The 12,768-nt window shown below is 38.9% G+C and overlaps 1 protein-coding gene across 1 annotated transcript in view; it reads left to right on the top strand.

Annotated features, from left to right (window-relative positions):
• Positions 1-12,768, top strand: part of LOC125285090 — a 54,009-nt gene that overhangs the window by 5,279 nt on the left and 35,962 nt on the right. Inside the window, exon 3 of the mRNA XM_048229339.1 lies at positions 5,624-5,828. Within this exon, the coding sequence (XP_048085296.1) occupies positions 5,624-5,828 (205 nt within the window). The remainder of the gene's footprint in view (positions 1-5,623; positions 5,829-12,768) is intronic.

Below are 12,768 nucleotides of genomic sequence, written 5' to 3'. Positions count from 1 at the left end.
GCAAAAAATATGATGTAAAATATCATACAGAGTAAAAACAAATAATGCAGATATAGTTACAATAGTGTTGCTAGGGTACATATGTTGGTTATTATGCCAAATTAAGTGGTTGCTATGCTGGTTGCTTCGGTAATCCTGTTGGTTGCTATGGTGGTTGCTAGGTTGAAGTTGTGGTGGTTGCTAGGCTGTTGCTAGGGTATTTGACATGGTTGCTAGGCTGTTGCTAGGGTATTTGACATGATTGCTAGGCTGTTGCTAGGGTAGTTATGGTGGTTGTTATGCTGTTGCTAGGGTACTTGTGGTGGTTGCTATGCTGGTTGCTAGGTTAAACTCATTGGTTGCTATATTGGTTGCTAGGTTGTAACTGTGGAAGTGGTTGCTAGGCTGTTGCTAGGGTATTTGACATGGTTGCTATGCTGTTGCTAGGGTACTTGAGGTGGTTGCTAGGCTGTTGCTAGGTCAGTTGTGGTGGTTGCTATGCTGGGTGCTAGGTTAAACTCATTGGTTGCTAGGTTGTAACTGTGGAAGTGGTTGCTAGGCTGTTTTTGACATGGTTGCTATATTGGTTGCTAGGTAGATGAGTTTTAATAGTTGGTGTCAAGTTGTCTAGGTGTTGCAATCAGTACAGCTCTGCCCAAACTTGAAAATGGCTTGTTCAACACATGAAGGATGCAAAGGGACAACTCAATTCCTTTTTGGTGTTTTATTTTTCTTCCAGATGGTTCTGATGGCATTGGTAATATGTTGAAACAGTTGAATTGTTGTATGAATTGAATGTCATAGGATTAGGGATTAGGGACTATGGACTATGGAATAAGGAATAGGTTGATAACCTTAAAGATAAACAGAAAATAAACATGCATTACTTCACACAATAAACAATGCATGGTAAAGCAACAAAGCAATGAACAAAGCACAAAGCAGCCCAAACAAAGCAACTCCGTACACATCTCAATCTCAATGTAATCCACTATATCACTTCATGCAATTACCTTCACTACCACTTTATCTGCACTAAAGAAATACATGTATAATTAAACATATAATTTGTGTTAAGCACTAAATGCAACATACAGTTGTAAATTATTCCAAACATTACATACCAGTTGCGTCTTTAGGGTTGAACAATGAGCTGTCTTTCTTGTTACCAGGTTCAGGAATCCAAGCAAAGGGGTGACCAAACTAACTCCAAACATTTCATGCCCATGCTTATCTGGCAGGTGCGCAGGTAAAAGCAGTCCCTCCAGCAGTGCTGACTAAATCGTATGCATTTGGGTTCTCTGCCCTCTTCAGGCCTGGAGTTGGAAAAGCTGTGGTTGTGCTCAGTTGTGGCGTGTGCTCATGTATTGTGATTATTGTGACATTATTGTTTATATGTGATTAGGTCATTCTCTTCTTTGACGAAACAGTTGGAATGACTAAACAGTTAAATAGGTGGATAGTTTAAATCAGTGTTTTTCAACCACTGTGCCGGGGCACACTAGTGTGCCGTGAGAGATCATCAGGTGTGCCGCAGAAAATTACCCAAATGTCACTCACTGGTCCAGAAAAGCAACTGTTGCATCAAAGAATTTATAACCACATGCTCTCATTGATTGTATGATTGCACTGTTTGTGGTATGCAGGCATTGTAAAACTGGGCCCCCATATCCAGTATTCACAGAATCATCACATATCCAGTTCATAACAACAATTAAATTATAGATATAGTCACCTACAAATGAAACAGAGGGCGCTTGTTTTATTGAGCAGGTCTTGCATAGAAGCCATAATAAGGCCATATCTGTGTATTATTTTAAATTTTAGGCTATGGTATGTTTATTTTTTCTTCACACAGGATGTTAGTGTGCCGTGGGACATTTTAAGTGTCAAAAGTGAAAAGGTTGAAAAACACTGGTTTAAATGGTTAAATTATTTGCGAGGTAGGTGAGGTTTAATGTAGTTGGAATGCCTGAACAGTTGAATAGGTGGATAGTTTAAATGGTTAAATTATTTGAAAGGTAGATGAGGTTTAATATAGTTGGAATGACTGAACAGTTAAATAGGTGGATAGTTTAAATGGTTAAATTATTTGCTAGGTAGATGAGGTTTAATATAGTTGGAATGACTGAACTGGGTAGATGAGGTTTAATATAGTTGGAATGACTGAACAGTTAAATAGGTGGATAGTTTAAATGGTTAAATTATTTGCTAGGTAGATGAGGTTTAATATAGTTGGAATGACTGAACTGGGTAGATGAGGTTTAATATAGTTGGAATGACAGAACAGTTAAATATAGGTGGATAGTTTAAAAGGTTAAATTATTTGCTAGGTAGACGAGGTTTAATATAGTTGGAATGACTGAACTAGGTAGATGAGGTTTAATATAGTTGGAATGACTGAACAGTTAAATAGGTGGATAATTTAAAAGGTTAAATTATTTGTGAGGTAGGCCTAGATTAGGTTTAATATGGACCCTTTCAAGAGGGTTCCATTATCAGCATCATAGTTGGCCCCACAAGACTTCCTTTTTAACATTCCATATGTTATCTTAATGCAGAGGAAGTAGATTGGGGCCCAAATAGAACGTTCAAGCATTGTTTTTGTTTTTGTTGTTGAAAGGGTCTATATCTGCACAGATTGGAATGACTGAACAGTTAAATAGGTAGATAGTTTAAATGGTTAAATGATTTGCTAGGTAAATGAGGTTTAATATAGTTGGAATGACTGAACAGTTAAATAGGTGGATAGTTTAAATAGCTAAATTATGTTGTGGACAGAGGAAACAGTTGAACAAGATGTGTAGTCTTATTAAGAGAATGAGACTGTATGCAACCTGACAAAGCCTGAGAAATTGACAGTTGATGCAGGTGGCCGGAACACCTGGCCTAGGATTCTAAGTGCTCTATTATGATGTCATCAGCCCATGTTAAGTCTATGGGGAAATTTTGAATAGTTTTTAATTAATAGTTTAAAAAGTATAAAAGTTACAAAGATGAAAATACAAAGCCCACATGTCCTTAGTAAGACCTACGTAACATAGTTTGAATGAAGTTTCTACGTTAAACGGTTGAAGCTGCATTAACTGCGTTAGAAGAAGAAACATAAGAACTAGAAAAGCATTTTCCTGAAGGAAATACAGTGCATGAAAATGCAAAAATATGATGTAAAATATCATACAGAGTAAAAACAAACTATATTGGTTGCTAGGTAGATGAGGTTTAATATAGTTGGAATGACTGAACAGTTAAATAGGTGGATAGTTTAAATGGTTAAATTACTTAGGTAGATAGTTGACGATAACTAACAGTTGGAATGGCTCTAATGTTTGCTAGTAGTTATGCTAACTATGTTAACAGAGATGATAATGTTAACCAAGTTAATTTAGCTAATGTTTTCTAGCAGTTTTTTTAAAAATGTTAATAATGTTAATGCTGTTAACTATGCTAACCATGTAACTTAGCTTATCATTTTTAGTAGTTATACTAACTATGCTAACTAGCATGCTAACAATGTTAAAATGCTAACTATGCTAACCATGTGACTTAGCTAATCAGTTTTAGTAGTTATGCTAACTATGTTAACTAACATGCTAACTATGTTAATTTTAGTAGTTATGCTAACTCTGCTAACTAGCATGCTAACAATGTTAACATGCTAACTATGCTAACCATGTTACTTAGCTAACCTAGCTAATCATTTTTAGCAGTTATGTTAACTATGCTAACTAGCATGCTAGCAATATTAAAATGTTAACTATGCTAACCATGTGACTTAGCTAACTTAGCTAACTAATACTATAGACTATACTACTTAAACGGCACCGAAAATAAAAACAATCCAGTGGAAACTAGATGGCAGAAGTGTGTAGGCCAATCTGCCCAGCAGCTTTTTCTACTTTGTCATCTACAGAGTTTGACAGGTACGATCTTTCAAAACGCCATGTTATTTCCCATAGACATTTGACGACCGAAGGTTGGATGGATACGGAAGTTAGGAGGCGGGACTTATTCTGGAGAGGTCTATGGCAGTTGATCCAGGTGGCCGGAACACCTGGCATAGGATTCTAATTGCTTAACGGCTCTATTGTGATGTCATCAGCCCATGTTAAGTCTATGGGTAAATTTTGACTAGTTTTTAATTAATAGTTTAAAAAGTATAAAAGTTACAAAGCTGAAAAATACAAAGCCCACATGTCCTAAGTAAGACCTACGTAACATAGTTTGAATAAAGTTTCTACGTTTAACGGTTGAAGCTGCATTAACTGCGTTAGAAGACATGGAATAATAAGAATAAGAAGAAGCATTTTCCTGAAGGAAATACAGTGCATGAAAATGCAAAAATATGATGTAAAATATCATACAGAGTAAAAACAAACTATATTGGTTGCTAGGTAGATGAGGTTTAATATAGTTGAATGACTGAACAGTTAAATAGGTGGATAGTTTAAATGGTTAAATTACTTAGGTAGATAGTTGACGATAACCAACAGTTGGAATGGCTCTAATGTTTGCTTAGTAGTTATGCTAACTATGTTAACAGAGATGATAATGTTAACCAAAGTTAATTTAGCTAATGTTTTCTAGCAGTTTTTAAAAAATGTTAATAATGTTAATGCTGTTAACTATGCTAACCATGTAACTTAGCTTATCATTTTTAGTAGTTATACTAACTATGCTAACTAGCATCTAACAATGTTAAAATGCTAACTATGCTAACCATGTGACTTAGCTAATCAGTTTTAGTAGTTATGCTAACTATGTTAACTAACATGCTAACTATGTTAATTTTAGTAGTTATGCTAACTCTGCTAACTAGCATGCTAACAATGTTAACATGCTAACTATCTTAACCATGTTACTTAGCTAACCTAGCTAATCATTTTTAGCAGTTATGTTAACTATGCTAACTAGCATGCTAACAATATTAAAATGTTAACTATGCTAACCATGTGACTTAGCTAACTTAGCTAACTAATACTATAGACTATACTACTTAAACGGCAATCAAAATAAAAACAATCCAGTGGAAACTAGATGGCAGAAGTGTGTAGGCCAATCTGCCCAGCAGCTTTTCTACTTTGTCATCTACAGAGTTTGACAGGTGCGATCTTTCAAAACGCCATGTTATTTCCCCAGACATTTGACGAAGGTTGGATGGATAATGGAAGTTAGAGGCGGGACTTATTCTGAGAGGTCTATGGTAGTTGATCCAGGTGGCCGGAACACCTGGCATAGGATTCCTAATTGCTTAATGGCTCTATTGTGATGTCATCAGCCCATGTTAAGTCTATGGGTAAATTTGGACTAGTTTTTCATTAATAGTTTAAAAAGTATAAAAGTTACAAAGCTGAAAAATACAAAGCCCACATGTCCTAAGTAAGACCTACGTAACATAGTTTGAATAAAGTTTCTACGTTTAACGGTTGAAGCTGCATTAACTGCGTTAGAAGACATGGAATAATAAGAATAAGAAGAAGCCTAGGAAGAACAGTACAGTGCATTTCCATGCACTGTAATAATATTAAGAAGCCTAGGAAGAACAGTACAGTGCATTTTCATGCACTGTAATAAGAAGAAGTTGTTTGCCAAGGCAAATGTAGACAGGATTTCAGACAAACATATTTGACCTTTGACCTCCCAGAGCAAAAGTCTGTTGAGTCTCTGGCAGGGAGGCAAGAAAAAACGAGGGAGCATAAGGAGCTGAAGAAGAGGAAAGTGATTGAGGCGAGGCATACAAGCAAGACCCAGCCGGCCAAGAATCTGCCAGAGTTGGCCAAACTGCGCCCACTGTCTTGTCCCGAGCAGGCCCTCCTGCAGGCCTTTACGGTGCTCAGCGACGATGACTGGTGGGAGTATAGCTTAAATAGTCTAGGCTGATATATTAACAAATGAAAGGCTTTTTGCCAAGATAGGCTATGCTGTTACGCTATCCAGACAAATCGTAGGCTTTTAGCTAAGATAGATTAGACTATGCTGAGATATTGATGTTAAAAGAACAGCATGCCTTTAGAGTAGATAGTCTAGGCTATGCTAACACATAGGATTTACATGGCAAGAGTTGGTAAGTAGCTGGAGATAGAATACTTGAACCAAGTCCATGTATTACCTCTGATGTGAGTGTGTTGTTGGTGCTGCTGCAGGGGAAAGAAGATCGAGGCCCTGATCTCCATCAGGTCTCTGGCTCAGCACCACGCCAACGTGCTGCTGCCCAGGCTGCATGATGTTTGTCTGGCCGTCAATCAAGAGGTGAGAGGCTCTCTGCTGGAAAACATTCTGGAGCACATGTTGTATCTTTTGTCCTGTTTCAAACTAGGCAATATCTATTGAAATGCCTTAATGATGCTACCAAAGAAATGATGTTAACTTTGTCAGTATTCTATACATGTCAAGTCAAAGCGGTGCAAGCTGTCATTCTAATTCCCTCCTCCCAACCAGGTGAAGAACCTGTGCTCAGTGGTGTCCCATGCTGCCATGGTGACGCTGGCTCACCTGTTTGCTCACCTGGGGCAGGACATGGATGCGGAGGCCAAGGGCGCAGCCCGGACACTGCTGCCGAAGGCTGGAGAGTCCAGCAGCTTCATGAAGGACATGGATCTGGCCCTGGGGTACATGGTGTATAACACCAACCCCATCCGCAGCATGAACGCTCTCATCAACGGAGGGCTCAGGTTAGGGGCAGAGAAAAAAAGGAGAGCAGGGTTGTACTGGTTAATTGCTTTCTAGTGCTTCTCAACTTTCTCTGTGTTACCTGGCTATGTACAGTAGATGTCTGTATCAGTTGTTACCAGTGTTGGGAGTAATGCATTAAAAAAGTAATGTAATTACAGTAATGCATTGCTTTTTGCTGTAATGCAGTAATGTAAGGCATTACCAATACAATTTCAGTAATATTTTACTCGGTACAATTCTCAGTAACTGAAGTTACTTTACTTTTTAATCCAAAATTGAGAAATGCTCAATTGGCACCAGAGAAGATTATCCAAGAATTTAAAAAAAGTCATCTATGCTGGTCCTGGAATTTGATTGCATTGTTTAGATGACTGTAGAAAGGGAATTTGAGTTATCTCTGCCATTCATGCAACAGATCTAACATGGTTAGGCTATACTTCTCATTTCAAGCAGTGAGAATAGCCATTATTCTCAAACTATTTGCTTTAAGTCTACACCACTGTAAGTGGAAGGAAAGGCAACTAGCAATGATGAGAACCATTTAAAGTCAACATACAATTTCACCATGGCTATATTTTACTATATTAAGTTGTGAGTGACCTTTGGCCTTTGGGGCCTACATTGTCCCATGAGCCATAACTGCAACCGTTATATTGTTCTTTTGTTAGCCTTAAGCCTAGCTCAGTCATTATGCCATACCACATCACCTCCTGCCGTAATGAGCTGCATTGAACACATGAAGATCTATTGAGAACACCAAATCCATATTTCCTGTTATTTTGGTGAAAGTAATGTAAACGTAGTGTAATGCCTTACAATTCAAAGACAGTAATATTGTAATGTAACAAATTACTTTGAGATGACAGTAACAAGTAATAAATAATGCATTACGCTTTTGAAGTAACTTGCCCAACACTGGTTGTTACTCACCTAGTTTGTCTGTTGTTTCTGTGTCTCAGCTGTTTCTCCTGGTTCTGTCTCCTTGTCTCCCCTGGATCTCTGGCTTATCCATTCTCCTGGTGTGACTCATTGGTTCTCTGCTTCTTCTTAGTCACAAACATACAGCCGTGAGGAAGAGCACTGCACGGCACCTGGAGAAAGTGACGGCGGTCATAGGGGCAGCTCGTCTCCTGTCCGGCAAAAACGACCTGACTGCCCGCTTCATCCATACTGCCAGCTGCTTGGCCCTTGACAACACACTGGAAGTCAGGTCGGGAGCCCTATTTCTCTATGTTTCCTTATCATTTACTTATTGGCTTTGTATAAAAGTGTCAATTCATAAAAGTAAAAGTAAAGGTTTCTAAATTAGCCAATCAGCAACAGTTTCTGTTCTATTATGAGGTATCCAAAAGTCATCTCATGTCATACAGCAATACTGAATGTAATTATCTGTCAGTGCATGGCATTGAAATAGTGTGTTTACAGCTAAAATATAGTGAAGAATTTGGGATTTAATATTCACTTTCCAGTAGTGTCCACAAAAGTTATACCCTGGCTGACACCTGACTGATTATCAAATCTCCATTGACACATCTTTCCTGTAAACAAATGTTTTATATTTAGTTGTTAACTCAATTCCAAAGTCTCTGAGAATCTGCTGAGCAAATTCAAACATAGATTTGGCAGGGTTCACCTAGACTACATAAGTTACATTACATATATGAGATATGAGATCTTTTAGGAGGGCCAGAGGCAATGACAAACATGCCATTTTTCCAATTATAAGTCAGTGTACCATCAAAATGATGTTAAAGCCATAATACTTATATGCTTATACATCATAAACTAATGAGTCAGTGAACCAATGGGTGCTGATGTATTTTGTGTCTGAAACAGGAATCAGGCCCGTAACATTCTGTCTGTAGTGGCCTCCCATCCCGACCTCATCAAGATGGTGGAAAGGTTCGCCCCTCTGAGTGATCAAATCTGCATGAAGGACTTTATTAACAAATGCCAGAAAAGGTGGACTGGAAACATCACCGGACACCATAAACACTAAACACTTTTACTTTACATTTATTTATCAAAGTGACTAGCTATTCAGTATTGTTTAATCTGTGAACATATAGTGTAAATTGTCTTGGCAATGTGCTGTTTTTTTCCCCGCCAGACCTTTGGGTTGAAGTGGACATCAGAGCCAGGGCGAGACCGCACCCACGGGGTCACAGACACACACACAACACCACCATGTGTGACAAAACACACACACACACACACACAGGGCAGTGCTGTAGAGATACACTAATGCACATCCTTTTCCCACATAAAATAAAGAAACAAAAATGAAAAAAATATCTTTGTCTGCGCTGATTCAACTTTATAAAACTTTGAAACAATAAACAGTAATGAACACTCATTTTGATCACCTGAAAATCAAGTGCAAAGAGGTCGAACCAAAATGTTTATTATTTTTAATAGCCAACATACTCGTGGTGACAAGAAAGCAAAGTCCTTGAAGTCATTGGTTAAGAAACAACCCAGGTTTGATGATGTTTTAGCATTATCAGTTGGAAACAATAAATGATTTACATTTTCTTGAAAAAGGATTACGGGAAACATACGTTAGATTGCTTTCCCTCCTACTTTCCACACCAAATCTTATTTCTCACTGGAAATGCCTATATGAATTTTCAGGGGAATTTCACCTTTAGGAGGACCCTGCGGAACCTAACAACACTGCTGCCTTATGAATAAGCAGAAGCTTGCATTTTCTACCTGACGATCTTCTCTTATTCTCCCCCCCCCCCCCTTACATGGTCAAGTGTCTCTAGCTAAAACAAGTGTTAGCTTGCTAACAACAAACGTGAGAATGATAGCAATGTAGTTTGCACTGTAAACAACTGTGAGAATTTAAAGGGGGGTATCATTCATGGATAACACCTTTTGTTAACAGCTTGTACTTTCCTAATCAGACATACTTTGAAACACTGAATAACATTAGGTATCTAGCCCAATAAGTTTGTGTGCATAATAACGCTAAGCTAATGTTACATTGGATATATAATTGCCTTTCTTCCTGTCACTGCATTCCTAGCATCAACATGGTTGGTTGATTAATGTTATTTGGGGTTGTATTCCTTATTCCATTAGGGTCTTAGCGCTTTCGCTAGATAACGTTTACGTAGGCTAGCCTCCTACCAGTTGTTATACTTCTGCCATAGCTAGACTACATCTTTCCATTGTGGTCTTATCTCTGAAAAGATAAAGTGATATCTATGTAAGCACCTGTAAAATCTGTTTATAGTGTTTATTACTGCACTGTTTAATTTTTGTCACTACAATGACCACAATGCTTTGGGTTTGTCATGTCAACCAATAAAATGTCTTTGTTTGTTTGCTTTTATTTGAATTTTATACTCAGCCAATGATTATTTGTTATTTGTTAATGCCCGCGAAATCGCGGGGAATGTGAACATTCCATCTCCTCAGAAAGGTGAAGGCAAAGGCTCGTCAGTCCGGGCCTAGATCTACAGTGTGAAGAGAGAGGGTGTGCTTTGCAGTATTAGTAGCTGGTTTTGGGGAGACCATTGAACGTGTGCTGCTGTTCATAGGCCCTCAACTCCTTAGCTCAACGCCTGTTATCTCCTGCTGTGGAGAGGGACCTGCGACCTTCCCAAGGAGCTGAGTTTAACTCTGGTGCTGAGCCCACCGGCGGACCGTCCGCCCTGTTGTCGCTGGTGTCACATAGCTATGTTGGCTAGTTCAAGGCAGCTGCTTGCCTCCCATCCGCGCCTGGACAACGGTCGTCGGCTTGGCTGAGTGGAGTGAACCCGTTTCGTTCGTGAGTAGCTGCTACACTTACACTGACACACGCACACTCCGGTCTCCGCCACGAGCAACCGGCGAGTTCGGACGGGCATTGTAGCGGTTGCTAGCAAAGATTCTAGAGCGCTACGCGCAAGATGGATTACTGGCTTGAAAATACGTTGGATATGTTGAAGTACGTTCTATGACTCTATGGGCTTTTATTTAATAAGCTCAGGTGTGGAGTCACAGACGCTGGCTACCGTGGGAATCTATGGCGCTGATCCTAAAATGTTATCAATATTTGTTCTTTAAAGCTGTATGTTGAAATTACGAGAAACCCAATAGACCACACCATGTCTAGACCAGTTAAATATATTGTATAAAGACAATGTCGAATTATTTCCGAGGGTAAATTAGGCTAGGGCACTTGCATCTGTCCATCATCCACCGAAACTAAGTTCAATATGCCTATGTTTGGGATATAGCGTCGTTAATGTAATTTCGTTACTTTGTTGGGAAACGAAGTAGTCTAAAGGTAGCCCACATTTAAATTTAATTAATTCGTTACAGTTACTGAATAACTGTAACGTCCATTCCTGCATTAGGCCTAGGCCTATTCATATAGCATATTTTTGTCTCCATGATTGCATATTTAAAATATGGATTAGCCTTGACAGGCTACATTATTTCATAGAGATGTGCGTAGTGTAGGCTACAGCACGCATTCTCTCCCTGCGCATCTCTCCCTCAAACGGGTTCAGCCTGCATCTCCCATAAGCAAATCAAAACGGTGGCTTGTGCAATAACTGTTCATGCAGACTTCAACTGGCGCGGTAGCCTACACAACTTTGCAAAGTCAACTTGAATGTATCAATTTTGAATAGTATTACCCTGTTTAACACAACGTTGTCTGTCGCGTTGTTAATCGCAAACGCAAATTTATTCAAACGGCTAAGGAATTAACTGTAGCTTAATTTGTGGAGATTGAAGAGAAAGCATCTGTTTGACATAGGCCTACGCGTAGCCACGGACGGCACGGTCTACTTGTCAGTCTTGCCCGTCCGATTAGAGGGCTTTCCTTCGTTTACGCTCACCATCTTAAAAAGACGCGCATGCAAGTCAACACTGCGCTGAAACCTCAAGAATCAGTCAAATCGCGAAAAGCCACAGCTCCGTTTAATTGTCAGGTGTGATGATGAAATGCGTTCATAATCCACTTAGGCTATGTCATAAACGTTGAATGCCTATGGAAAGGTTTTGTGGTAGGATTGTCCAATGGTCAGTGTTGCTTCAATTTGTGTTTTGATTTATGCGACGAACCGATGCTGGGTTCATCAGTTTTGCGCAAGTTTAAAACGTTTAGCCAACTGCCTGTCATTTTCGTTCTATAATTTCCATTTTTCATGTCATGAATGTAACATGCCTATGATAAGGCTTTGCAGTTGTACAAGATGGTCAATCTATTGTCTCAATTGTGATTCATGTGATGCGCACACCAATGCTGGGTTCATGCACTTGATCAGCCTAGAACAGGAACATTTTGGAGAGGGAATGAGAGAATGAACGCACGCAAGAAACACTTTTTAATTAAACGTAGGCCTAATTTACAAAGACATCTTAAAAAACTGAAAGTTAATATTTACACCAGGGTCTCACGTCGCTCTCAAGATCAGTCGTGTGCTTTTGAGCTTGCGAGAGGCTTAAGATGCACAATTGCGCAGCCTATAATAAAAAGTAAATAATGCTTAATTAAATAAAGGCATGTGCTTACGCAGCCTATAAGTAAAGAAAAGACCCCTGCCATAATTTGAGGATTTACAGTAGGCCTAGATGAGTAGGCCTAAATAATAGGACTACAGCTATTTTATAACTCAAGCAAATTGTTTTATTAACATATAGCCTAATTGCACAAATTAAGTCCAACGGTTAGATTCATCTGGACGTGTTTTAAGTTGGCTGCAGCCTGTAAATAGGCTAATGATTTTTGAAAACGAACTTCTGTGGTCATATGCATTTTACATAGGCAAGCAGGACAATTTGGGAGTTTTTTTTACTGCATGGAAACGATACAATAGACTAGTGTCAAGCACGGTTGTGTTTAGCCTAGGCCTACCATTTGCATTTATTTAAGTTATGAACATCAGACGCTTGAGTGAAATCTAGACCTTATTAGTGATTGATATAGCATATATCTTATGCGCTGTGTTTAAGCAGGCCGTGAACAAAGGGTTAACTTATAGCCTACAGGCAGAAAAAGGAAAAATGGTGATAATATAACTAACGTTAGCTAAGTTAGTTTGCCTGCTAGCTAGCTTATCGGTAGGCTATACAGTCTCTCAATGGGAATTTATGTGATCTATTTACTAGTGC

Source organism: Alosa alosa, chromosome 2 (genome assembly GCF_017589495.1).
Source record: "Alosa alosa isolate M-15738 ecotype Scorff River chromosome 2, AALO_Geno_1.1, whole genome shotgun sequence".
NCBI classification, from domain to species: domain Eukaryota; kingdom Metazoa; phylum Chordata; class Actinopteri; order Clupeiformes; family Clupeidae; genus Alosa; species Alosa alosa.
Note: the sequence above shows the minus strand (reverse complement) of the source record. Positions and strands in the feature narration are given on the sequence as shown.